At 43.4% G+C, this 27,900-nt stretch overlaps 1 protein-coding gene across 36 annotated transcripts in view; it reads left to right on the forward strand.

Annotated features, from left to right (window-relative positions):
* The window catches only part of adgrl2a (adhesion G protein-coupled receptor L2a), a 153,461-nt gene that overhangs the window by 40,896 nt on the left and 84,665 nt on the right, over positions 1-27,900 (forward strand). For 29 of the 36 annotated variants that reach the window (XR_013468621.1, XR_013468622.1, XM_078108339.1 and 26 more), the window contains exons 4-10: positions 6,148-6,257; positions 12,402-13,202; positions 23,396-23,701; positions 24,303-24,406; positions 24,913-25,098; positions 25,410-25,448; positions 27,253-27,436. Coding sequence is in view for 34 of the 36 variants with exons in the window: in XM_078108339.1 (XP_077964465.1) it covers positions 6,148-6,257; positions 12,402-13,202; positions 23,396-23,701; positions 24,303-24,406; positions 24,913-25,098; positions 25,410-25,448; positions 27,253-27,436 (1,730 nt within the window). In the remaining 2 variants the exon portion in view is untranslated. The remainder of the gene's footprint in view (positions 1-6,147; positions 6,258-12,401; positions 13,203-23,395; positions 23,702-24,302; positions 24,407-24,912; positions 25,099-25,409; positions 25,449-27,252; positions 27,437-27,900) is intronic. The other 7 variants (XM_078108317.1, XM_078108352.1, XM_078108319.1 and 4 more) reach the window with 1 other exon arrangement.

Here is a 27,900-nt window from a genome sequence, read left to right on the forward strand (position 1 = left end):
AGTGACGCATCTAGACAAAATCCAAAAGAACTTATTCGGGGAGAGACGGTATGAATAAGTGGCTTAAATACACATTGATTTTGCGATGAGTAATGAGCTTCATCTGAAGCGTTCGATAACAAGGTCATCGATTTCAGGAACATAGCGTGGCTGCGTCCCGCCGTGCCGGTGGATCGCGGGTTTTCCAGGAACCATATCACTGACAAGAATGATCAAAGCCGATAGCTCTCTTACAGACGGTGGAATTAATTTGTGGGATTAGAGGACAGCTAGTTAGTTCATCATTATCATTAAAAATCATCGTTACCATTCACCATTGGGTATTTGAAATGGTTTCATCTTGTAATGATACCCTCCGTTTGAACGTGACAGATTTTCAACAAACATTATTAACTTAATGGGGTTAACAACTCGTTTGTAATATCGAAATGACCCAGTAATATCAGCGTGCAATTGTCAATAGATGCCAGGCAGCTCTGTAGAGTAAATGATGCTGCTTACACTATTTATATCGGTGACAGGACTGCTTGCGAGGCTCTCCAAGGAGCTCCGTCGCTGCCGCCTGACAGCACACTGACTGTTCTTCCCCTCCGTCTGTGTTTATTTAAAGCGCCGCAGATTAAGATTTCATAAAGATCCAGATTAAGTGCGGGGTGTACACAAGTTCACGAGCCATGAAACCGCTCTCTGTTTAGGATCGTATTGGCACGCAATTGATATGATATTGACAATAAATAACTAAATAGTTGGGCAATAAAATATATATTTTTAGCATCTTGATGTTTTGGACCAGTTTTATGGTCTACCTCTATTTGACAACATAATTAGTTAAAAAATCTCTGTGGGTTGCCAAAATTTCCAGCAATGTTTTTAAATGATACCCTTCTAAAACTACCAATCTGGAAATATTCATCTTCAATCAGTTGATGACTCTTACATTTAAAATCACTCTGAAACGGCACTGGAGTCTCTATCAGCGTGGCTCTTCTGTACACTGCAGTCTCCACCATACCTCTCTGTTAAACTGGTTAAGCCCTTTCGGGTTGCACAGATATCATCGGGTCTCTCGGCCACTCCAAAACATTAAAGTTGTTTTTACGACATGCCTGTGTAGCTTTGGCCTTGTGCGTGGTTGTCCTTAAATTGCATTTTGCCATCTTATAAAGGTCAAATTTAAACCTTGCAGAATGTCATAGTAGCATTTCCATTGACTTTAGTGGCATGGCAATATACCCTGGCTGGTTTAAAAATCAATAGGTAAGATGGACGGATGAGGGTCACACAGACTTCCTGTCGAGTCTGTAAGATCCTGGAATCCCCCCGTTGAGCACCATGGGCAGCTCCAGTAAGCACATCATAAACACAAGCATATGACAGTAATTACGAGATTCTGGGAAGTCTTACCCGGATATTGGGTCAGACTCCCAAGTTGAAAGCAGGATGCTAATGGATCATTTCCAACAACCTATTTCCTGAATTAATATTGGGCCATCCCCTTAGAAAATGGTCTAAATATACTGATATTGGAGGTGATTGTAAATCAAGCGTCTGTGCTTGTGCATTTTTGTTTGCTTGGTGTAAATGTATAAAGAATTACATTTTTTCTTTCGCTGCCATTCTGTCGCCTTGGAAAGGATTTTTATCCAACGGCCTGTCTGCTATGAACAGGCTTCCCTTTTGAGAGAAATGTCTGCCTTGATAATTGTGCCATGAACCTCATCAGCATTTTGGATGAAATGGAGCTAGACGGGTCACTTTGAGTTTAAGAGACGCTAATTTGATTGAAATTCAAACAGGGAGCACCAGGAAGTAGATTGTGCCATTCTCTGTAATATGCTCCCCTCACTCATGTCGCTTTCCTCCTCCAGTTACACAGCAATTGTTCATGCTGTTGATATTCTGAATTACAAATGGCTGCTTAAGCTTCCTGAAGTGAGTGAGTGAGCGAGCCCTGGAGCGACGAGGGATAGACAATTCAAGACATCTTGTCTTTGTTCTAAACTAGCCGTGTCACATGAGCAGCACATGGCGGGTCACATGATGAGACCTCCATCACTCACTGTACTTTTTCAATTTAAAAGCAGTGCATTGAAGGGCATTAATATGCTAGGCTCCGACCTTATAACCCAGATGTGTATTAAGCGTTGGAAAAATCATCCTGCATTTACCTCAAACATCAACGGCTGCGTCTCACTTCTATATTGCAAATGTTTTCTTTAGAAGCTAGTATAGGCCAGTGTGTCTTTGTCTTAATATTACACATGGTTTAAAGTCCATGTAGGTAAATTAAAATTACTTTAATATTCAATTTACACAGTTACAACATCTTAGCAAACACCATTTGCAAGCTGATTTACTGAACACAGCAGCATTGATTTGAAATGACGTCGTAGCTGTCGAGGGATTAGTGGAAAAAGATCTAGATTACTCTTTTATATTTATTTATTTTCCCCGAGGTTTGTTAGCAGAAAAAGAGATTGTAGAATTATTATTCTTTTTATCAATGAGTTCATTCATTTGGCAAATTATGTTCACGTGCAATTATCCCTGTGACATGCTTTACGATAACAGTGGGAAAGGTTAAATTGCATGTGGATACACGGTATCAGGAGAACCATCAGTTACACCTTGTTGCCATCTTATTGCACCCTCTCTCGCTGTCAGCGGGGAGTGCTCATTTTTAAAGTAGAATTTGCATCAAATCCAAGCATCGTTTTCTGTGACGCTCTGATTGTAGTGACGTCTGCCTCTTCAAAAAGGTCAGAGATGTGATGGGATTACATTTGGAATACTTCACTCTCATTAAGAGGCTGGTCGGGGGAAATGGAGCTAATCAAAGCAGAAAGTAGCTTCGCCCTCCTCTGGCTTTAGTTTTACTCGGAGGATGAATCATTTTTTTTCACACAGAACGTGTTTTCAAATATAAATATATTCAGTTGTAACTGAATTTTAGCAAATGTAGACAACCTCTGGTCATTTCCCGGATGTGGAGCTCTGCAAACCAAACTTTGTACTGGATGAGCTTTTCTTACATTAAATCACATCTGCATTTATATATGCTAATACAAAAGAACTGTCCTTTTTACTTCATACCGATTCCAAATGTCTTTATTATTTATTTAGCATAACAAGATTAAGTCGATACATTTTTTTTCATTCGTAAAATCCTGTTGAACAGTCAAGGTATTTAAAGAAGTGAAGAGGGAAACGTTTAGCTCTGAAGGAAAAGCGGAGAAACTTAATATTCATTATGTAAATGATTAATTACTACATAGCCTTAGACTATCAAAAGATTGTCAGAGATATCATATTTTACATGTATTTAATTAGTGTGCACTTTGAGACCTGTGCCCTTGCAGGCCCAAATTGAACTTTTCATTGGAGGAATTTCCATTACAAGATTCTTCTCAAACTGAGGGCTAAAAGCATGCACTGGAGTCATTCATAATTTTCATTTGGTCTCAGGAGAAGCACAAGGTTTTACAGAGGAGAAGGAATCACAGTCACGCGATCCCATTGAACAGGCCGCTCCTGCTCCACAGCTCTAAAATTAGGGCAATATATCAGACAGGGCTATCAACACTTATGTCAACATTGTTTCTTAAGAAATATGAGGTGTTTTCTTCCCCAGTGCTTATGTCCTGTTGTTTAATACGTTTGCCCGAGAAACGATGACAGGCCTGTGTCTCATTAGTGTCATGGATTTTATTTTTGATATTATTCTGTTTCATATGCGTAATATAAACCAGGCAGTCCTTTCCCAGTCTCATTGGAATCTGTTAGATAGAGCACTGTAATTTATTTTGCTTCTGCGTGATATGCGTATGCATGAGCAAGGGGACAGAATCATCAAAGTGACCATATAATATATGGAAAGTGCTGCAGAGTCATGAAATATTACCCACAAACGCAAGCGGCATATTATGGGCTGAGCATGATGCGTCTGTTTTAATTCCAAAACAGTAATTCATTGATTTCATTACCAGAAAAACAAATATATACTATGAGGATTATCTCATCTGTTATCACACAGGAGGGTCATTAATAAAGTGAAGTCTCCCTTGCAACCCTTTTTAAACATAGATGCATGCATGCAGATGTTAACAGAAATAGTGTCATTATGGCTCTGTTGGGGAAAAAAGCCCATCACTTTAACACATTTGCCAAATGCAAAAAATAATACAATTATTTTTAGTTGAATAAAAAAAATGCCGTCATTCAAATGTATCTGAAAAAAATGCATGAACTATTTTAATTGGCATACATGCTGATTGGGAGAAATAGAACAGGTGGAAGTCGGAGATTAATCACTTTTATGCTTTAAAAATAGTTGAAAAAAAGCAATGGCTAATTTGGTTCCCTGCCGTTATTTTGATTTATTGAGTTTTTCATTTGAAAACAAGACGTTTGTTAAAGTTGCTGGTTAATTTTCTTTTGGTGCCGTAAACCTACGGCACTGCACGCATCCATGGCATGCCGTTAGAATTATTATTTTTTTCAATCTGACAACCAAACAATTTCCACACCTCTCTGCGTCTGTTCAAAGCTCAGTAAGCTTCTCTCCGCTGTTCCACTGAGCTACCTAATATTACATTAATTACAGTGGACACAAAACGGTGATTATACCTCCGTGGTCCAAAGCAAAGTCAAAAACCCAAAGCACAATTTAATGCAACCGGTAATACATTTTCCAATGATCTGCAGTAAAATGCGTTCACTGGTCTCTGATCAGAAGAAACAAATATTATCTCTGGTCCTTGCAAAATCAGCAGAACAGAGTTATTGATCGGGCTCCTCACGTTGCCAATAACATTTTTAGTCCCCACGGTAGCAAAGTGGGCTCACTGGGAGTATAGATGTCATTATCATGATTTCAGTACAGCGAAAGGACGCTCACCTGCAATTCCCCGGGCTTCAGAGCACGCCGATGGCTCAATTAGAATGTCTGTGCTCCAGATGTTAAAGGCAGTGGCCGACATGGGTAACAATGCTTTGAATTTCTAGTGAAATAAACTATATGTGTATATATCTGTAATGACTAAGACAACCTTGGGTCCTCCATGTGATTTCTGATATTTACAAATGTTTTCCTAAAATGTAATGTAACTCAAAATGTGCACTACATTACAATTTACTCACGGCAAAACACACAAACACATTCAAGTTATTCATTTTATTTTTGCCTTCCCATATCGAGAAGTTTAAAGGCAGCAGTAGAAATCATTAATGTTGATCTTGGCATTTCGAGTGAGTGATTCAAGAGCCTCATCAAGCTGCTCAGCATGTGTACACCCATTCAGTAAAGGAGCTCCATGTTCCAATCAATAAGACAGAACATTTGAGTGAAACACATTTTGTTTATTCTGCCCAAATGTGCCCCACCAAACACAGATGTGGGGGGCCAGATCCACAAATCGCATGAGGTCCCCATGCAATTGTAGCCCTGTGTGAATAAGTCTTGATGTCTTATCCACCGACATGTGCTGCATTCATTTGTACAGTTCCTGTGCATACACCTTCTATATTTAGTTTTAGTCACAGAGTCTTATGTGCGAGAGGGCGGTTATGTGCATAACAACGCACACATACACAAGATCCACTGTGTAATCCACTTTGCATTCGAACACACCTGGCAGGGAGAATGTTCAAGAACAGATGGAGCCGAAAACTGTGTAAAAGAACAGGAATGCAATACAATGCAAAACACTTTTAACCAGTTATTGACTACATATGTATTATTGACCCTGTGGCAAGGAGGGGGGTGGAGAGTGGAGTAAATGTTGCAGAGTGTGTTTGTATTTTTTCATTGTACCATGCACATTCTCTCAGATTATCTAAACTCTTGGAACAAAACAAACCCAAATGCAATCGCACAACGTACAATGGGCCTATTTTAAACCGTAGACCCAAGACGAGTACGGAGTGAAAAGCAATGGAGTTGACCCTTAAGCTAACGGACTTAAAAGCATTGCCATGTGGTAACCGTTGTATTTATTTGTAGGGCAATTTCAATCCTCCCCCTCACCCACCGATTATAATGACGCATGTTTCATTTCCTTCACTATTTACTGTGCTTGAAAAGACCAGTGTGGATGTATTTAGCGTGTTCTTTTGCTGAATTCTTTTCCTCTGCTTATTTGTTTCCAGATGCAACAATCGGACCCAGTGCATCGTGATCACGGGTTCAGATGTCTTCCCTGACCCCTGCCCGGGGACCTACAAGTACCTGGAGGTCCAGTATGAGTGTGTGCCCTACAGTAAGTCCGACCCTTCTGTCATGAATTGAAACCCCCCCCCCCCCCCCCCCCCCCCCTCCACACCCCCATCCTCTCTATCTCCCCACTGTATCACATCATATCTCGTCTCATTTCTTCCTCCCGCTGCATTTTCCAGATAGCCTGCTCTCTTTGTGCGCGGCCCCATTTTCCACTGTATCTTCCTCCATCTGTGTAACACCGTGAACTTTTCATGATATACGACCTGTTGGAACCCTTTGGTCCTCTTTCTGTGCGGCCGTTATTATTGATGCGCGAGCCGTGTTTCCGGCCGGCTGACTGAGCCTGGCTGTGAGGTGGCAGAATAAAGCGCGGCTGGAGGAAGTCGTGCCGACTCTCCGCGGCGGCGAGCGAGCGTTTCATTGTCACGCTAGTCTTGTGTGGAGAGAGTTTTATCGGGCGCAAGACCCGGCTCACCGTGATGTCTTAATATACATTCATACAACAGACGTTTCATTTTGCAACCAGGTAGTATTTCATCGGAAGAGATAGTGTTAACATTTAGTCTCTTTCGTGGATGCTTAAAATATTCGTTTCTCCCAAGCAGTCTTTAGATTGCCCTTTGAATTAAATTTCCTCCTCTTTTAAGGTGCATTTCATTTACAATTTCCCTGTGGTAACCTTTACGAACTGATTAATGACAAAGATTTACATCAATTGCCAGAATCACTAATCAGGTGGAACTGAAAAGAATTAGAGTATTTGGCAGCTTGTGTAAATTCAAATGAGTACCTGAACCCTGTTGTCTTATTAACTGGGTTTCACTTTTGAATCAACCTAAAGGGGAAGTTAAAGCCAAATATAGAGATGTAACTACTTCCTTCTACGGTATTTTTGTTATATTCAACGCATTTATCCTACATTGCTCATTACCAGTATACCCGGCCAAGCTCTTCCCCCTCAGTGTCGAATCAGAATACATTAGTGATCATCATTAGATGGTAAAACTCATTACAACTTAAAGGTTAACCTCTCCGAGGCTTTGAGGACCTGTAATTAATATAGAATCAGAAATAATGAGTATTTGAGTCCAACCTATTGAGGCAAAGCCAAACCATGTAGCTTTTACCTGAAATACCTAAAAGCAACATTTATACGCCACGTAGTTAAGTGAAGTATTGATTTCATGTCTCAGTGTGTTACCTCTAAACGTAATAGTTTGATTGGCCTCAAGGTGCACTCATGTCCTCGCACCGTTTCTTTTGCCTCCGTCTTGCACCAAGAAACAGGTGTAATGTGGTGAGAAAAAAAGGACTCTCAGTGCTGGCAAAGTCTTTCTAACAAAAATCCAAAAGGGTCCTCATTTCACTCTAAGCAGTTTCAAACAATGCATGTCTGTAGCGCCGTCTTTTTGCTTCTCAAGGTCCATGCCCAACCAGAATAGGACCAAGAACACAGAATGTATCGTATCGCCACTGCCCTGGTAAGTGCTGAGTGTTCTTCCAGTCTGACCCAGTCCGCACCAGCCCAGTTCCGCCTTTCCCCACTCAAGCCCTGTTGTTAACTGTGATAGATTGTGATTCATAGGCAATGAGTTTCGTGTTATGTTTCTTTCCGTCTTACCCGATCCTCTGTCTCCTCGTCCCCAAAAATGCCCTAGATCATTTTGTGGAGTCAGACAGGGAAAGGCAGTCAGAGGGTGAGATTTACTGAGCCTTTTTTTCGCTCCGGAGCAAAACCCTCCTACAGTTGGCGCGTAGGATAGCGAAGACCTCACAACCGCTCTCAGATGGAATAAATCACGTGCCAAATACAGAGACTTGTGATTAAAACATTGCAGTGGTTCAGGAGCTTAGAATCCCCTGGATTTTCTGGGATACAAGACTTGAGAAGTTGTTTTGTAGGGCAACGTATTAAATCTCCATTAAGCTGATCAGCGGCGGGGCAAGTGTCCTCGTTTTCACTTGTAAGTGCTGCCCCTTAAAGTCTGTCTGTGTCATGAAATATGGCCGGCCGTTTAACATCATAATATGATAAACCGTTGTTTTCTTGTCTCTCCAGCTGACTGGATATAATTTCGTACTTAATTACTTACTGTTTCCATTTTCTAAGCTTTTGTATAATGACACGATAAATGTGGGCTTCTTCCACTTGTGTGCAAGTGGCCTTTGAAACAAGCTGCCGACGTTTCTACCGTTTTTTTTATCCTTTCGGCTTATTTTAGTTCTTGTCATAAACTGCCCTCATTAGCAGCACTATCTTCATTTTCCAGCCAAGGATGTAAATTTAGCCTTCACCTGGCACCGAGTCACGCTCTGAATTGGCTATTATAATTGTTCCAATCAAGCAACACAAAAGCGGAGGTTTCTTTATTTAGACTCCTCTGCGCAAGCAATTTGGAAAAATGCATGGGTAAAAAAAAAAAACAGCAGAAAGTTTTCCATTCTTACCTCAAATGTAAAGACGCTGCTTGTGGGAATAACAAACCTTAATGCTAATTTGTCCATTTTTCATCACATCCTAATGCCAGTAACCCCCCCCCCCCCCCACCAACCGGCCCCCAGCCTCCATGTGACAGTGATGGCCAGATAATGAAAATTGAAGTAGAGCTGTAACAGCATGATTTCGGGTCACCTTTCGTGTTTGCCTCTTTGTCTTCAGTTGTTTCCCTCTTTCTCTCCTCAGCGTAGCTCACATGATACTTTGATTAAAATCCAACACTGAAGCCATTAGCCATAAGTCTACAGTCGACAGCAGACATCTGTTCATATGAACACGGTTCCCTTGATTATTGATATTCATTATAATATAATTTAAAAAGTAGGGATTCCCTAGAAAGTCTGCAATGTCTATTATAAATATTTGGGGTTAGTGTGGTTTGGCATGTGTCTCATGTTTGTTTTAATGCTGCTATATTTAAAGTGACTGACCCTCTTCCCTTCCTCTGTGCAATCTGCAGGAAACTTCCTCGGCTATCTGACTCACTCTCTTCATCCCCTGACTGATTTTCTGATCACACTGATTGCTGTTTCTATATTTCTCATTTCTGCTTACGCCATCGGGTCCCCCGTCATGTGTTCTCCTTTTCTTTCCAGGTGTCCTTCACGCCATCTCACCCCGTCTCTCTTCGCGCCTTCTCTGTTCTATGTGGCCGAGGCTGAGATCTCAACTGTTATATAAATGATTTGCCTCCTCCCTGTGCTTGATCCCTTAGTTAGCTGCAACACTCTTGAATTTCCTCTGCAGAATGGCGTGCATTCATTCGGGGATCCTTGTGAATATCTAGTTTCTACGGCTCTCTTGCTATGGAAGCCTAGGTCAGACTCAAGAATCAAAACCGATCCCAGCTGTAATATGAACCTGTGCTAATTGGAGCTGGATTGTTGCAGGATTCAAGGGAACTTAGTTTACAATTACTAACATCATCCCGTGGTGGAAAGGGGCTGAATATTTGTACATTCAGTGTTTCACATTGATCTTGGTAATCTTAGTTATTCATAATTTCTCATGTTGAGTGATCAAGGTCTGCCTACAAGCTCATCTCTGGTAAAAAATAACGATATCTAAGTGTTTTTATTTGTGTCGATGTAAGTGGACAAACTCAGATCCTTTGACGAAAGGAAATAATCATTTGGTCTACATAATAGTTTTAGTCTCAAAATTTCTGTGGACTAGTAATAAAATAATTTTTGCCTAACTTTTCTTTGCTCATATTCAGATTAAGCGTCATTGAATGAGTTAATAATTTTTTTCTGCAATGCACATCATTGTCCTGTCAAATAAAAAAAAAACCTGCTCATTGAACAGTATGCAGACCAAAACTTTTCCAGTTTGGAAGACATGACTTGGCAGCGTCTCGTAGTCTGACCTAGGTTTCAAATTAACCCGAGTCTTTTTTTTAAGAATTTTGAAGAAAGGTTTTTTAGATATCTCTATTCTTGTTGCAGTTAAGATCTGGTGAGTTTAGTGCAAATACGAATCCATCTGGAAAGACCTTTAAGCCTTGTTATATTTTGCAAATCATTGGTACACATCTCCGATGAATGCACTGGGTGAAGCTTCTTGAATAGTCTGAATGGGCACATGTTGACTAACTTGGCAGACAGAGGTCAAAGACAAAATATTTATTGTGGATGTAATACACGTTTCAACAGACAGTGTGCATAAGATAAGATAATGACCCTACTTCTTTGATAAGGCCACAGTCAATTTATTTTCTCTGTGTAAAAACTACTACTACGACTCATTTTATACCAAGAATCTTATTAGATTTAATATTAGTTGTATTATTCTGAATGGTAAAATTGAATCCTAATTGTATTTAAATCTTAATATGTTTTCCTAAAAATATATTAACATGTACTGCTCTACATTTAAAGTAAAATATTGAATATTTATATTTAATGTACTGCTCTATATTTCTTTAAAGAAAAATACAAGTCGTAAACAGTCAAGTTATTATTTTTATTGGTGTTGTGTTAGTTGTGGTTGTGGTTAATGGTGGTGGGTGGATTAACACAGACCACACTTTATGGTCAATTATAATACATTTGAATTATTCAAATGATTATTGTGAGTATTATATAGAATTCACAGCATAGTTTTGAGTCTTTAATTAGGCTCACTATACAAACAAACATGTATTTGCTCATAATGTTAGAAGATGAATATAGATTTTTATGCCCATGTATCAAATGATTGCTTTTATTTTCTGAATATCAAAAGTTATGTCATTACAATAGCTCAAACTTGCTGGCAGTTGATGTCTTAAAGACAAAATCCATCCACCACTGTGCCGTGAATCAAATGTGTAATTCATGTTCTCGTCCAGCCTTCTCTAAGACAGGAAACTTGACGCCGTGTTTCACCTTTCTAACAACTTTTATTCTAATTTCCTAAATAGGTCTGACCACCTTTGTCCGTGTCTCATAACATGTTTTTGCATACGTGATCATAGCTATGACAGTTAATTCATATTAATCTCTTTTTTTCCCCCCTTTGCAACCCTTTCATTCTCTCTTCCAACGCTTAAAATAGAAGTGGAGCAAAAAGGTAAATAACAGACACAATCCAAACCCTAGCTCCTTGTTTTGTGGCATCTGGTTGTAAACTACCTATTTTCCCCTTGGTGGCCCCTACCAACTCATCCCGGACGTTATCGTCACAACCCCCCTGAGCTGTGATCTTAACGTGCAACAAGGGAAGTGGCGCTCGCCATGAAAACGAAACGGCACACAAGCAGCCAAAACATGTAAATGGGGGGGAATTGGCTGCGGTGCAAAGGGGCTTCTTCTCCTCATTCTGCCCCGGATGCTTTTTGCTACTTAGCAGAATCTCATACTGCCTGGCCTCCAACCCCCCCCCCCCCCTTTTTCCATAGCATGCTATGGTCAGACTGTTTCACGGCCCCCTTTTTTCCCCCCAACTATTGCTTTCAACTGTCCCCTTTTTTTCTCAGAGCCCCCCCTCCTTTCCCCCCGCCTCCCCCCTTTCCACTCTCCCCATTATACTCACCTGACCACTTGCTGCTCTTTTCTGTGTTGATTCTTGTGCCTCCTATGCCTCAGAGCACCCCGCCGAAACACCTCAAGAGACCCTTACTGAACGTTTTTTATTTTTTATTCTTCCTTTTAACGGTTCTGACATTTGCACCACTTCGTAATGACAAGCCTCTCAGGTATACACAGTAGAATAGGCGGTGTAACCGCGATACATCTACGTACACGCAAACACTCGACAGACTGATCCCGTCTGTTGCCGTCTGGTGACTTTAGTTGGATGCATTTTGTTTTCATTTTATTTTCACAGGAATTGTTCCGCTAAGTTTTGTTTCTGTTCTATTTCCCCTCATTTGTGTTCTACTCCCAACATTAGATGTGGCTCAGCTTTTTTTGTTTTTTTTTCAGAATACCATATTTAAACATAATGCGTAATAACTTTTCTGTTCCTTATTTTCCTTCTCTGCACAAACCTAAAATCATTTTTCTGCTTGTGAATATTGGCTATAGATGTTAGTTGTGTTTCGGCCGCTCTTTAATGCGCGTCTGTCCTTAGCCCTCGTGGACAACCTGTAACTCACAATGAACACATTAGAGATTATATGGACGTTGAATGTACATTCGTGTGGTTTGATTTTCACGTGCTAACCTGTGTCTGTTTCCTATTCTACTCTTCTCTCACTGCCAGTTTTTCTTTGTCCCGGGACTTTGAAAGCCGTTGGCGATCCTTCCTTTCTGTTCGAAGCGGAGCAGCAAGCCGGCGCCTGGTGCAAAGACCCGCTGCAGGCCGGTGACAAAATCTACTTTATGCCGTGGACTCCTTACAGGACAGACACTCTCATCGAGTACTCCTCCCTGGACGACTTCCAAAACGCTCGGCAGACCATCACCTACAAGCTGCCCCACCGGGTGGACGGGACTGGATTTGTGGTCTACGACGGCGCCGTGTTTTTCAACAAGGAGCGCACGCGCAACATCGTCAAGTTCGACCTGCGGACTCGAATCAAAAGCGGCGAGGCCATCATCAACAACGCCAACTACCACGACACGTCGCCCTACAAGTGGGGCGGCAAGACCGACATCGACCTGGCGGTGGACGAGAACGGGCTGTGGGTGATCTACGCCACCGAGCAGAACAACGGCATGATCGTGATCAGCCAGTTGAACCCCTACACGCTGCGATTCGAGGCCACCTGGGACACGACGTACGACAAGCGCTCGGCCTCCAACGCCTTCATGGTGTGCGGCGTGCTGTACGTGGTGCGCTCCACCTACGAAGACAACGAAAGCGAGGTCAGCAAGAGCCTCGTCGACTACGTTTACAACACCAAGCAGAACCGCGGGGAATACGTTGATATCCACTTTCCCAACCAGTACCAGTACATCGCAGCAGTGGAATACAATCCGCGAGATAACCAGCTTTATGTGTGGAATAATTTTTACATCCTGAGGTACAACCTGGAGTTCGGCCCGCCCGATCCGGCGCACGGTAAGAGCCCAGAACCTAATCATTTTATTTTCAGACGGTATTGTTAAATTGCGGATAGCAGAAATTGTGATTTTAGTGGCTGTCAGGTGTGCTCTGATATCCCTCTGGTATTTCCCATCTATGCATCAAGTGTCACAGCTGACTGATTTTTAATTTAGAATCTAATATGTGCTAGATATGTTACAGGAAGCTTTTGGAGTGTAGGAAAGCATCTCGGGGAGGGTGAATCGAGCGGGGCTCTGTGGTAAACAACACCTCAAAGCCAGTTACCATATCATAAGGGATCAGTATCAAGGGAATTTGGGGAGGTTTACCATGCAGACTTTTCCTGATGCTAAGGGCTCGAGGGACGCTGCTAGCACATCCATTTTTAAAGAGAGTATGACAGGAAAAGAGAGATATACTTTTACCTCCGGAAACATACATGCCCGGACAGGTGCAAAGCCTGTCCCGGGGCGAGGTTAGATCATTCCCCCGAGAGATGCTTAAACTCCAAATCTCCGTCTGTCATTAAAAAAAAGGACTTTACTCTCCGTAGGCAGAGTGTAAGGATTCAATGTTCTATCTAAGGGAGAAAAATATTTTTAAAAGACTCAAGGGAGAAGGATCAATCTCACAGGGTCACATCATCAGCGTATGTTTTTAATTTAGCGGTGGAGAGCTGAGGGGAGGCTAGCGTAGCCCTGAGATGGTCCTTTCACCGAACGGTAATTATCCTAATCCCCTCCACACACAGAGTCCTAAATCCACGCAATGTTCAACGCAGCCGCCGATGAGCCGCGGAGGTCAAGCAACTTCTCCACAGATTATCCGTGGACTCGACGCCCGTTACATGTGTTGATGGGACGCGGGCTGCTAAATCGTGTTCAGTCAGTGGAACAGCATCTATCTATTCAGGCCAAATCAATGTTCATTGTAAAAAAGAAAGGCACCTAAACCGGGTTGGAAGGCAGAATTAATATGCAGAGGTGGCATTAAGTTGAATATTGTAACAATCAGGGAAAACAAGATGGAAAATGATTTCTTTATTTATTTTTCCCACCATGAATAACATGTTTGAATTATCTCAACTGCCAATAAAACGGATACTAGACAGATTTTTTAATTAAATATTTGCATATCAAGAGTACATTTGGAGCCGTTGAGAAATAAGCTCAAACACGCTCCAGCCGAGGTGTTTCCTTATTTCATTCCTGCAGAAAACATAGTTACACAGAGAGAATTCGAATGAGCTCATTCTCAGCAGTTCCTCGCATATGCTGAATACTGCATTAGAAGTGTTCATGATATGCCTTTTTTTTTTTTTTTGACACCCAACAAATACATCAAATTGGGGCATGTCTTCACATTGAATCATCTGTTTATAAACCGCTTGATAAGCAATCGAACATGTCATTTTTTAGCGTAGCGCTGATGGATTCTGTGTATAATCTGTGTTCTGAGACTCGGTCCAATGATCTGTTTGTTTGATGAATGGACACTGATTACAGATACAGAAATCAAAGGCTTTAATGGGATCCGCCCTGAAATAATACACCATTACGGCTATGATGTTTGTGTGTATGTGTGAGTGAGAAACATACCTTAAATAAGTGTTTATTCACTCATTCAGACCTCCAAAGCACCCAGAGGAACCCACTTCCCCTTTCCTCAGATTACGCTCAAAATCCCACGCTGCATTCGCTCCTCAGGGCTTCTGCACTCGCACGTCTTTTATTTTAACATCAACAAGGCCCACATTCTCTTTTCTTGACAAATGAGACTACAAGGCCGGCCCCGCTGCCGACTAATGTATGTTGAGTTGCAGTCGATGAATGCGAGGGACAACGGTCCAGGATGATCATCCAGATGTCAATAAACTTGTCCTCCCACATGACCGATGTTGAGATATAAATGATGGCACTTTCTCCTCGCTGTCACCAGACACACTCTGGGATGTCTTAAAGCTTGTCTCAGTGCCTGCGTCACTGGGCCCCCAAACAATGCTATTGCAGTGTTAAAAGTAGAAGGTTTGTGTTTTGAACAGCAGAGGACAAACAAAAGAACAACAACTGAACCTGGCGTATTATTAATGTAGCTGCTGGAGTTGTGTTCATTGTTGACTTGTAATTGAAATTGTTTCCAAAGGAACCAAAGGATCTGTTGGTTTTTAATTCAAACACAGATTTTTGCTCTTTGATATTAATTCAAAGCATCCCAGCAGCGACTGCGCGTCCTTCTCCTTCCCCAAATTCATCAAGTACGCAAACTCAGGTTAGATGATTCATTCCGTCATGCAGTGCAATCACATCGGAGTGATGTAGAGACCCTGTTTGACGGACAGTTGAGTTCTTGTCAAATCCATCGAGGCAAGATCATCTCTTGTAGGATTATGGGGGGGTGGATGGGATCAAATCCAACGTGCGGCTTCACTTCAAGTGGACATTAAATGGGTCAGTAAGTCCCACTCTTGGCTTTGACCAGAAGCCCCATAATCCACTCATTTAACAACGGCTCCATGCCCGTTTTCTTACTCGCATGCAAAAACCCATAAAAGATATATTCCTTTATCGCATCTTGTTTTTGAGAAGATTAAATTGATTCAAATGGGGTATTCCATAGTAAAAGTCATTATGCACACACTGCTTGTTCATGCCGAGCTCTGATATTTGGCCTCAAACCACCGAGTAAGCATATCAAAATCTATTTCTTTGGTGAAGTACGCGCAAACAGACTCAATTCACTGGCTCGATGGGACACAGGTGAGCTTCGGAAAACCTTTTTATTCATCCCCCGTCGTAAAATTAGATTCTGAATCGCTTCCGCATAAACGCCCCGAGCGCTGCAGTGAACACCCACACAAATCAAGACCTCCTCTTTAATTGTTGAAACGTCAATACATTTGCATACAATTTCCATCGTTGCTGCGGCCTCAAATTACACATCTGCGAGTGGGGCTCGTAAAGGAAGAGAACGACCCGATTTGTTTGAAATTATAAGGTAGGTGAAGCCACTCGCCAATTAGTCTAAGCAGGCCTGCATGTGGTCGAGACAATGCCCTGTAGTTTTTTTGTCCCGTGAAAGTGCTTTGCGATGCAGAACTGCTCAGCTGTTGCGGATGCTCGCGAGTCGCACGCATTAGCAGTCACCCCCAGAGAGCCTACCTCTTATAGCCTGATGAATATACATCTCCCTAATAAGCACTACTGTGATTCATTCCTGTCTTCTGCTGTGCTAACACAGAGGTCAACTTGTGCGTGGCCACATTTAGAGAGAAAGCAGTGAGACCGGAGAGGGAGGAGGAAAAGGTGTGTACTTCATACATGAGCTTTCTTCTCAAGTGCTCAGGTGAAATGGTGGAGACATTTTTTTTTTTCCCCTACGCGCTCACCAGCGGTGCATGAGCAGGGATCAGGATGTGTTAAAAACGGCCAATTTGTTTGTTTGCCTTGACAATACCCCCCCGCCCAATTCCCTCTCCCCAACCCCTTGTCAGCTGCCCCAACGGACCCAGCGGTGTGAAAGGAGACTGTATTGATGTGGAAAATCACGCTTTTTGTTTTTCTGTCTTCCTGTCATATCTCCGTTGCCCCCCCCCCACCCCCCCTCGTCTGCGTCCATGTTATTGTTTCTCTCTTTCATTATATCTCTATTGCATTCAGTCTTTTTCAGTCCGTCTTCGATTTGTTTCTTTTTTTGCCCTTCTTCTGCCAATCGACTCCCTCCTTTATTTTTCCGTAGTCCTCCTCTTCCAAACTGTGCCCAGCTTCTGTATATTTGCATTCGCGTGCGTGCATGTCTGCGCGTATATGCAACTTTTTTTGGCTGCTTCCCTCTAGGAGTCAGGCTGAAGACTGAGCCGCGCGCACTAAATGACAGGATTTCAGCAAATCCTTTGCTGTGCCTTCTGGGAAACCGTACACACACACGCACATGGCGTGAGGACGAAAATGCCCTTCACATTCACGAACATCAGTGATCGCCCGCTCCCCAGTGATGTTTTTCAGAAATATTTCCCCACCGCCACCAATAGTTTTGTTGTAGCATTGTTGAGATTTAAGTGACATAATTGCATTGAACAATTTGCCACGCGGTGGTGATTGCACAGGCGATGTACCTATTTGACTGAAAGCCATTGTTACAAACCGCTCCTCTGATGTCCCTCCTCGCGTTCGTTCCTGTTGACCCAAACCCCTGTTGGCTGTTGGCGGGATCACAATGATGTTGACTGAAGAAGCCAAACAGCTCACTGTACACAACAATCTGCAGAAAACAGCCCAGCACATCCCCAGAAGTGACCTATAGTCTTAAACCTGTGGTTCGGTAGGCGTGTCGGGTTAACTCAGCATGTCCCTTATGTTGTCATAGCACTTTAAGGCTTCCCTAAATCCCAGTCTTACTTATGATGCAGCGTTTCTGGTTTGGAAGGGCGCTTTTGGGGAGTGCATCTTCATCCAAAGGCTTCTTTCCCTATATCCTTTATTCCTCCCATGTAGCCTTTTTTACCACCAGTTTATGATACACTGACGTTACTCTGTCTACTTTGTGACCCACTGGTCTCATTCTCGGTTACGATATAAGGGTCAATTTAACTGGGCTGATAAAAAGTCCCACGATGGGGATTTACACTCGTGTTCGCTACTTCTCTGATATCACATTGTGGGATATTATTTAACCACCCGGTGTCTGGTGGCCATTCAGCACATGAGGTCAAGAGGTCAACCGTTCCTTCTGAAATACAATCACGGGGGCCAGTTGTTGCCGGACAAACGGGGAAAATTTCACCTTTTATTCGAAAGCACAACTCATGGAAAAATGTTTTCTCATATTCCCAAGCTGCTAGTCACCCCTTTTCTCCCAGAAACTCCCACCAGCTGATGTACAACTACTCTACAATGTCGCGCTGACAGCATACAAGTATGTGGGCAATAGCAAACCAGGGGGTTAGGATTTAGAATGTCACAAAGAGTTGTTTTACATAAAGGGGGGGAAGGGGAGGCTGTGATTATGGGTCTGCTGAGCCCAATAGCCGAGGGGATCCACAGTCTCTTGTTTGAGTGCAGTCTGACTTTGAAACAAGGCGTATTAAAAGAATTATTACTTAGACATCACAATGGTCCCTCATCACTCCCCGACACGCGCCTTTGAGGAGATTTATTTCCCACAGTTCTGATTCTTGTGTCTATGTGTGCTTTGCTAATCTGTGTTCATGTGCGTGATTGCATGCTTATATGTGTGTGTGTGTGTGTGTGTGTGTGTGTGTGTGTGTGTGTGTAAATGAGCACCTCTGAAATAGACAATAAATATCAGTCTGCCCGGCACACTTGGAGTTAATGCTTGAAATTTGAGGCACGTACAGTACAAAGAAAGCTGCAAGCGGAAGAAAATAAGCAGGCTGTAGTCTGGCAGCTGCTGTGTCTGTTCTCTATACTTGGGTGTCGTTCTGCGTGTGCGAGAGTGTACATGAATGTGTAGATGTGTTTATAAGCTCGTCTGTGAAAGCGCGCCTGTGTGGGAGTGCACTGTGCCTGCCTTGCTTTGTCCATATGAATCAATGTGTTTGTATTGAGGGAAAGCGAATTATTGGCGACAGCAGTAAATAACATAAGCCAGCTATTAGTTTTTTTTTTCTTCCTTCTCTAAGAAATGGACGTATACTGTACATACCCTCACATAGACATGACTCATGGGAAATTATATGAAATTTCACTCAGGTTTCTTGATATTTACTGCTGGCACACAAGCAATTATACACCGTGTTCCACCGCAGAGCTACAAACGCAGCGCAGACAGAGAGACGTGTAATCCAATTTCCTTTGTGTATTATTGTTATTATTGGTAGATGTCAAAACGTTTGGCAAAGGTATTTTAAATCAGTGCACTATTTCATACTTAAGAATAGCTCCATTATCGTACGAACCCATGCCTGCATGAAACGCACGTTTGAAATTGAGGTATCCAGCCACAGTATTAGTGGAGGAAATAATACTTTTTTAAGCAGTTCAACACCTTATTTCAATTAACCTGCACTCTGAGGGACATTAAAGCTGATGGGTAATTCATTTATTTTCCATCCACTAGATTCTCTTGGTTCCCTGAGCATGGGCCCCCTTCTGATGGAAGAAACAGACTTTGAAAATCGTTTGAGTTTCAAACTCACTTGTTAACTTTCCCAGTTCCTCTTTCATTAGAAGGTGATTACCACCCAGGAGCAGTATTTCTGTCTTCAAATGACATGTATTATTTATTTTTTTACTATAGAAATTAATAAGTCTCACACAAAATGGGGGGGAAAAAAAACCTTGAATCTCCAAAGCAGCATTGCTTCACATCATTATGAGATTATTCCATGACAGACCAGGGGACTAGTGAGATCTAACGGTTCTAAAAAAAAATTGATGTGGCAAATTAGCCGAAAAGAAATGCTAAACGAGCGTTCCCTTACCTTTCCCCCCCTCCTTCCCTCGCAAGATAAACAGCACCTGGTAATGTGAATGAAACATTACCCTGATGAACAACCACGTGGCGCCTACTGAAAGTGAAGTCATTAAGCATAATATAAAAGACTCACACGCCGTCGGTTTTCATTTGTCAACCCGGCATGACTACCGAGTCCTGCTAAAAGTCTCATCTCGGCTCCGTGTGTGTGTGTGTGTGTGTGTGTGTGTGTGAGCGTGGGTGTTCCTGAGCGCTTACAATACAATGTGTGCATATGCTCCGACAACAAGCCATGCCCCGTCTCGCCGTTTCCTCGAGCTGGATTCCCGTCTCACCGTCTGTCATCAATCCGAGCCCTATGACCCCCCCAGCGGTAATAACAGAACCACCGAGATACATTCAAGTGCAACAAAGAGTGGGGCGTCGAAGCTCCCGACGAGGTAATGCCAAAGTGTGCCCCGACTCTTGGGCGGTACTTTGGAGAATATCTCTCGATGCATTCGCACTCTGACAGCTAATTGAAGGTTCTCTCTCCTCCTCCCCACCCCCCCCCCACGGGGGCTGCGTGCAGCAGTCACATAATAATCAGGGATCCTGTCCTGGTTTTTGCTACACGGCCCCAACATGGGGTTTTCTTTTTTGTTGTTGTAATCAAAGGAGTATTGTGCAGGGACGGCATTCAGTGGTAGGAGGCATGTGTCGCCGCAGTCGAAGTCTACAATATTTTTTCCATGCTTCGAATCACAAAAGGTATTAGAAAATAACGGAACTACCAACGGATCAATGGCCGTCCCTCACAGCGGCTGCTTAGAAACGTATCCACTTAAGACATCTCTGTGACAAAGTGACTGCCTGAGATGAAGGTCCCTTTTTAATACCTCTGGGTTAATTCCTCCAAGCTCTCATTGGATCAAATTAAACCAAGCTATGGCATAAAGGTAATGAGATTATTGTGTTGCCGGCAGGATTACGGGCTGACACGCTATGTACACGGGAGCGGCAATGGTCAGGGAGGTTGTATTGTTTATGCTTGAATATTCCTTAGGAAGTGGAGCCTACGTTCCCATTAGTCTCCTTTTCACACAGGAAAGAGGATTACAGACATGGGATGAAACCGCAGACAGGATTATTTTAGCCCGTGTGCCATTTTTATAATGGCTCTTGTTAATGAAGCTCTTTAACGTATAGCATTGTTCAATGACGGTGCTCACTGAGAACATTTTTTTTTTAGCAATGCCAACGCAGCTTTTCTGCCTCGTGCACCACAGACATCGGCCTCGCAAATTCCCTCCTCAACCTTTTCCAGAAGTGAAACCCATCCAGTTTGCTACTGTGCGGCAAATGGCTTTAGGAGAGCCAAGCCCATTAATTCTAACATCGTATTGACTAACAATAATCATCCGAGCTGATGATAGCAGGTAGCAAAAAAAAAAAAAAATCTGTAAAGACATTTAAATGTACATGTTGTGACTCGAGCACGGAGCTCTGCATCCCAGCGAGCCATGACAAGCCGCCCTCTTGAGTGAATGAGGGGTGTGGACAAGACACAGTTGTTAGTTGACATGCTAAAGGAATGTGCTTGGATTACAGCACATGCCTCTTTGATTTATTATCTCCAGTTGAGAGCCTTTTATCTTAAATCATGCTGTCAAGCGGCGATTCCTTTTCATTTTATTTCTGCCGTCACTCTAAACTCCTCATTCACAGAATCTGGGATCTTATCTGACCGTCTTTCATATTTTGGAAGAAAAATCCATAAAGGGCCCCAAGGTTTCTCGGGAACCTGCAGAAAGTTTGCCAAGCAACCCAGACAGAGATGTTTAAAAAAAAAAAGTAAATTATAGTTATTTACACAATGAGTTGACATATTCAACATTACATGCTGTAGTCATTTGCAAAGCTTTAATTCTTTTTTTGCTTGAACCTGTTGAGTCCTCTTAGTAAGTCATGACAATATAAGGGGTATAGCAGTAAAATGGTATTGGTGCAGAATAGAGACAGGCATTTCTCCCAGGCAGCTAAATGCTGGTTCTGAAAGGACACTAAGCACAGGTTGTCTCTCAACCGCTGTGACGGGCCGTGTAGCCGAGAATTCCACTGTGTGGAGTAAAAGGATATAGGTAGGGGAGGAGGGACGAGAGCAGACGAGGCTCAGGTGAAGCCAGCCGGCCACATCTGCCTTCAACGGCCAGTCAGCTGTGTACACCTTCGTGTCAATGGTGTGCGCGACTGTTTTGTTGGTTGTATTGTGTACGTGTATTTCGTGTGTGTGTGTGGAGTTCTAAAGCCCCCGACAGGAGGGAGCACAGAGTCATCTCCTCTGGTCAATACAGCCTAATTCGCCACAGGTAGCAGCCAGCCTCAAAGGTGATTTCCCTTCAGCTCAACTGTGCTGAAGCCTCTCATCTACAGCGTGGGGCCCGTGGTGCTGGGAGTGTGCGCGTGCGTGTGTGTGTGTGTGTGTGTTTTTGTGTGAGCTATCAGCAAGGCCCATTTTCAAAAGGATGCATTATATACGGAGGTGTTGCCGCCCGGGGTCCGGCCGCCTCTCTGCTCCAATCCACCGGAAGACAAAAATCGTCTCCAGCTCAGCCCCGCTGTTCTTGAATCTTCCTGTCATCACCTTGTGCTCCTCCGTCAACCCCCCCCGCCCCCCCACACACACACACACACCCACCCCTCTTCTCCTAATTCCCCCCCGTCCTGCCCCCTGACATCCTGCTCTCCGTCGCTCACGCCTCTCACCAACGTCGGTGGTACTTCCGAGGACGACTGCGCTCAGCACAAGCAGTGCAACCGCACCTCTTCACATTCTCGGCATGCTCTGCAGGCAGCGTAATGGAGGAAATCAAAGAAGTCAAATGGGATTAGATTCAGTGTGCACGTTGCATTCCAATCCGAGGCCTTTCCATTGATATAGCTCATCCTTTTGAATTCAACCGACAGAGAGTGTGTGTGTGGGGGGGGGTCATCTTTTCTTCTGATGTATTGGTGGATATGGAGCAGATTTATATCAAATAGTTAGTTTGTCAACATTTTATCTGTGACGTCCCCCTGTGTGTGTGTAATTCCAGTGCTACCCACACTTCTGTGGCGTATCACATGAAAAATGTCTTCATAGTTTTTCCCTCAGTGGCTCATGTTAAATATAAAGAGTGCACTATTTCCTCGTTCCCAGGACTGAAACATATTGTTTTTGCCTGCGGCATTGCATGAGTTACTGCACACCTGCTTTATCGGCGTATGAGTTGTAGCAAGGAAAAAACTCTAAAATGAATGTTCAGGCACCGTGGCTACATATACAGGTTCCGTGTTAGTGAAATCTAATCAGCCGTGCCACAAAATCTCCCAGGCGAGAATGATCGCCAGGCAGGATGATTTTACTGTAATTATTGTCTTGTTCGCTGCAGACTGAGTGCCTTGGATAAACTAAAGTTGACGGGAATGCAAATATGCTTTTTTCTCAAAGCACTTAGCAGCAATTGACACAACAGGATCCTTGGATTTATGATCATTGCAGTGAACAACAAGTAGATGAAAAATAAAGATATAAATGTGGCAAGGGACAGCTTTAAGGACATATGCCCACTAGAAGGTCAAGGTTCGTGTACCTCCCCAAGCAAAATGCTTCATAATGCACTGTAGAGGTGCCACAATAATTACCTGGCCTCACGCAGAAACTGCAGGTCAAACTGCATCATGTTTTCATGTCACATGACTCCACAAAATGTTTTACCTCTGTACCCTCCTGTGTGTGTGTGTGTGTGTCTTCACAGCTCCACCGCTGTCAGAAGTCACCATGTCTCCTCAGCCTCAGAAAACTACAACCACCACCACCAGCGCCACAACAACCGCAGCGCACCGGGGTGTAGCCAACACTACCACCACAACAGGGCTCAAGGAGGGCAGCAGGGGAGCACCCAAGCCGCCTCCTGTGATTCCGCAGACTACTTCCCCTCCGCCCCTCGAGTCCTTCCCTTTACCCGAGCGCTTCTGCGAGGCCACTGAGAAAAGAGACATAATGTGGCCTCAGACCCAGAGGGGCATGCCCGTGGAGCGACCTTGCCCCAAGGGGACACGAGGTAAACAGGGCTCCTACTCGCTCTCTGTTTTCAATATGACCCGAGGCGCCCCGGGAGAGCGTCCCGTTTAGAGTCTGTGAGATGTGTCCGATCATCTGTTCACGTACAAGTGCATCGGGTTTGAAGCGGGTGTTCAGGGGGGGAATTAGCGTGAGGCTGTTTCTGATGGTTCTTTGTTTTAGCTGTGCCATTCCAGGTCGAACACATGATTCAGTCGTCTGTAACGGCTGCTTTCTTCAGAGGAGCGGGCGCAGCAGCTCGCGTGGAGACGTGCGCACACCTCGTTTGGTTGCATGTGAAATCGCGTTAGTGCTCAGAGTTTAACAGGCACAGGGATTATTAGGGCAGGGGGAAGAATTGTTGCCACTCTGTCGTAAAAAAAGGATGGAGCTGTTACGAAAAATATTGATGATTTTCTGTTGTTTACCGTGTCCAACTATTTCAATCTAATTCATCCTTTGCCAGTATTCAGACAGTATTACCAGATATCCTTCGGGGCTGATATTTCTGTGTGCACACACAAGCCGACATTCTCTGGCTGGATTTTGTAATTTGATTTCATTTGCTTAAAGTTGAAGTACGTTCTTGTTTTCCCTTTCAGGCACGGCCTCTTATTTGTGTGTTCTTTCCACTGGGGCCTGGCACCCAAAGGGCCCTGATCTCAGCAACTGTACCTCCCACTGGGTCAACCAAGTAGCACAAAAGGTTTGTATGCGCTCTGCGGAAGTGAAATGTACACAAAATAATGTGAATCCATCCTTGTGACAAAGATGACTGCAAACGTTGGCGAGATGAGCCCGGAAACTGCATTTATCAGCTCTAAAAAGATGTGTTTTTTCAGAAAAGAATATGTTAACATTGCAGATGCATCGGTAATAATAATAGCTAAATGAAAGGACAAGAAAAATGAAGTCTGAGCAGCACAGGCAGATATATGCCTTGCATGAAGGGTATGAATTAGTAGCAGCAAGCAGCTCTCGTGCACCTGTTTTTTAACTTACTCCACAGTATAAATACTGCCGTCGTGGCAACCTCTTTTACGTAAATCAAAATACTAAACCCCCCCCTTTTCATAACTCCGATTTCAAGGAGTCACTCAAGTGGGAATTGATGCTGGAAACAGGGCTGTACATAAATCCTCCAACTCTGTCTCCTAGCATTCGTGTGACCCTTTTTTCACCCCCCCCCCCCCCCCCCCCCCCCCCCTTCAGATCCGCAGCGGTGAGAATGCGGCCAACTTGGCCAACGAGTTAGCCAAGCACACCAAAGGCCCCATCTTTGCCGGTGACGTCAGCTCCTCTGTGCGCCTGATGGAGCAGCTGGTTGACATCCTGGATGCGCAGCTGCAGGAGCTCAGACCCAGTGAGAAGGATTCTGCAGGACGGAGCTTCAACAAGGTAAAAAAAAGAAAAGGCTGAAATCATTCTCTCACCAATTCTCACTTTGTGCATATTTCTGCACAGGTTAATGATGAATGCAGAAAGGAATACATCGTGCTCCAAAATAATGCGGTAGAATGAGTATTAGTATTCGATGCTTTTGTTACATGTCGCCTGTCTCTTCAAGTTCAGGAAAGACGGACAAGTCGTACAACGCAGTGTTTCCACCAAGAAGCTCATGCTCATGAACCTGTGCAAATTATTATGTGTCTCTACATTTTATCTGTTCTTTTTCTTTTCTAATAAAAAAAAAAAAAAAAAAAAAAAAGCTTCAAAAACGAGAAAGGACATGCAGGGCGTACATGAAGGTACGGGAGCAATGCCTCTGCCCGCTCTGCTTGCTGCCGTCCCCTCCTCCATTCCTGTGCTACTGTATACGCCCCGGTCCAAGTTCAGCAGCATGTACCCTCTGCACTGTCATGTACTCCCCCTTCCCTGTGCTTCCCGCCTTTTTTTTTTTTTTTTTTGAGTAATTGCCTTACACACACAGACACAATCGTACACAAAGTGCTGTCTAAAGTCAAAGAGAAGTCACGTTCAATTACCGATGTGGCTCCCTTACTCGGATGTGTCTCTGTGTTTTTTTTTTTCCCAACCCCTCTTTGCGTTGAAAGCGATGGTGTGTTTTGTTTTTCATTCTGTTTCTCCCTATTGTATGTTTACTCTAGATTGCACGTCTGGATGCATAACACCACAACATCAGGCAAACAACCTGATCTCACATCCGTCTCATTATTCATTTGTTAGAGGATTTCCCGCAATGTTATATCTTTTGCTTTTATACAAGAGCTCCATTCAATATCAAAAAAACTACTTGAATATTGCATAAAACACCCTTGTGATTTATTGTAGAAGCAGCCCCCTCACGCTTCTGGCACTATTTCAGCCTACTTCCAAGGTTCATGAAGTATTGAAAATTGTGGTTCCTGTTTAACAAGGACATCGGTTTTAAGTCATTGAAGTCATTTGTCTCATAAATGAAACGTGCACATCTTCAGCTTTATCTTATTAATAGGGCCAATCCATTTTTTTTTTACTTGAATGCTGGTTGCATTCGTACATCAGATTAGTATTTTGGTCATATATATCCTTCCACCATTCGGAAAATCAGTGTCCTTCACCTGCCAACAAAGTCACCACCCCCGTCCCCGGATCCAAATCGGTCCTTCGGGAGAGTATTAAAATGGATCGGGCTAATTAGCCAGTCAACAGCCGAAAGTTCATAGGAAGGAAAATGGAAGATATAAATGTATTGGGCTCACACCCCCTCCCCCAAAATCTTGGCATTTTGTTTTCATCATCAAGGAGTAATGTCACAGTAGATCAGTGGCGGCCGGATACAAAGTGTTAGAGAGGTTGTGTCGATGTAAATGGCTGCATTTATTTGTCGAATGACAGCACGAGGGGATTTGGGACCAAGATCGCTGAGTCAGCGGTATCGGACATCTGCCGCAGTTGACGCAACATCACTATAGCTGCGCCCCCCCCTACTCCCCCTCCCACCCCAACCCTTCCACCAGCCGTCGCCGGCATCGATTACCAGATTAGACACATTGATTTGATTATTTCCTGAAGAAAAGTCAGTGTGGTCTGGATCCCACGCCCGGTTTATCCTCCGTTTGTCCTGTGCTGTTCCTGTTCCTGTGTGAGACTGAATACAATTCAATCAAACTATTTTAAATACTTTGCAATTAGATCATTTTAATTATGGAAAGCTTTGCAATTTAACTTTAATATATATTTATTCTTCACATTATTTATTATTATTAATATTTTACTACCCTACTTTTGGATAGACCTAATATAGTGATAACGCGAATGAATCAATTGCCAAAACAATGTGTCTCTTATTCTGTAACTGTGTGTAATTACTAGCTTTGTCAAACCAATAACTAAATGTCCCCTCAGCGTCTCCTTTTATTTCACCACGTTCATCTGAATCCTCACGGATGTGATGTTTCCGCGCGGCCTTTCATCCATTCCAGCGTTTGCATGTCTCTCTCGCTCTGTCTCTCTGTCTCTCTCTTGCCTATTGCTCGGACTCACGATTCTTCTTTACTCAAGCGGCTTTTTTTTTGTGTGTGTCTGTTTGTCCGTCTGCTTTCGGCACAGGCCATCGTGGACACGGTCGATAACCTTCTGCGACCGGAGGCCTTGAAGTCATGGCAAGACATGAACAGCACGGAGCAAACGCACGCGGCCACCATGCTGCTAGACACTCTGGAGGAAGGGGCCTTTGTGCTCGCCGACAACCTCATGGAACCGGCCATCGTCAAAGTTCCCGCCGACAACATAAGTGAGTAAACGACTTTGTGGTGCGCGAATGACCCGAGTTTCTTGATTGATGGCGGCTCGTTGAATTCGATTACTTTCAATTCATTGAGAGGGTAACTCTTGCGATGGGAAAACAAGGCGGGCACATAAAAAAGGGCTTTGTTTTCATAATAAGCGTTCAGGCCTCGGGGTGGTGGTGGGTGGGGGGGGGACGGAAAACAACGCATATTAGGTTTAACGAGTCGCTTACTGACAAAGTGATGAATATCAGACAATTAAATAGACTGGATTCTCTGATTGCGCACGCTTAGTTTATAAATGTATGCGTCTAGACCTTGTAACTCTATACATTAATGTGAACATTAGCCTGCTGTGGAGTCTTGAAAAGCACATTGTTTATCCACTGCCTCCGTATCTCATTTTCTTCTGCTTTCAGACCATGTAAGGAAATCGGCTCCTTAGTTGTTTCCTTCTCTGCAGTTCGGT

Source organism: Gasterosteus aculeatus, chromosome 8 (genome assembly GCF_964276395.1).
Source record: "Gasterosteus aculeatus chromosome 8, fGasAcu3.hap1.1, whole genome shotgun sequence".
Lineage (NCBI taxonomy): Eukaryota > Metazoa > Chordata > Actinopteri > Perciformes > Gasterosteidae > Gasterosteus > Gasterosteus aculeatus.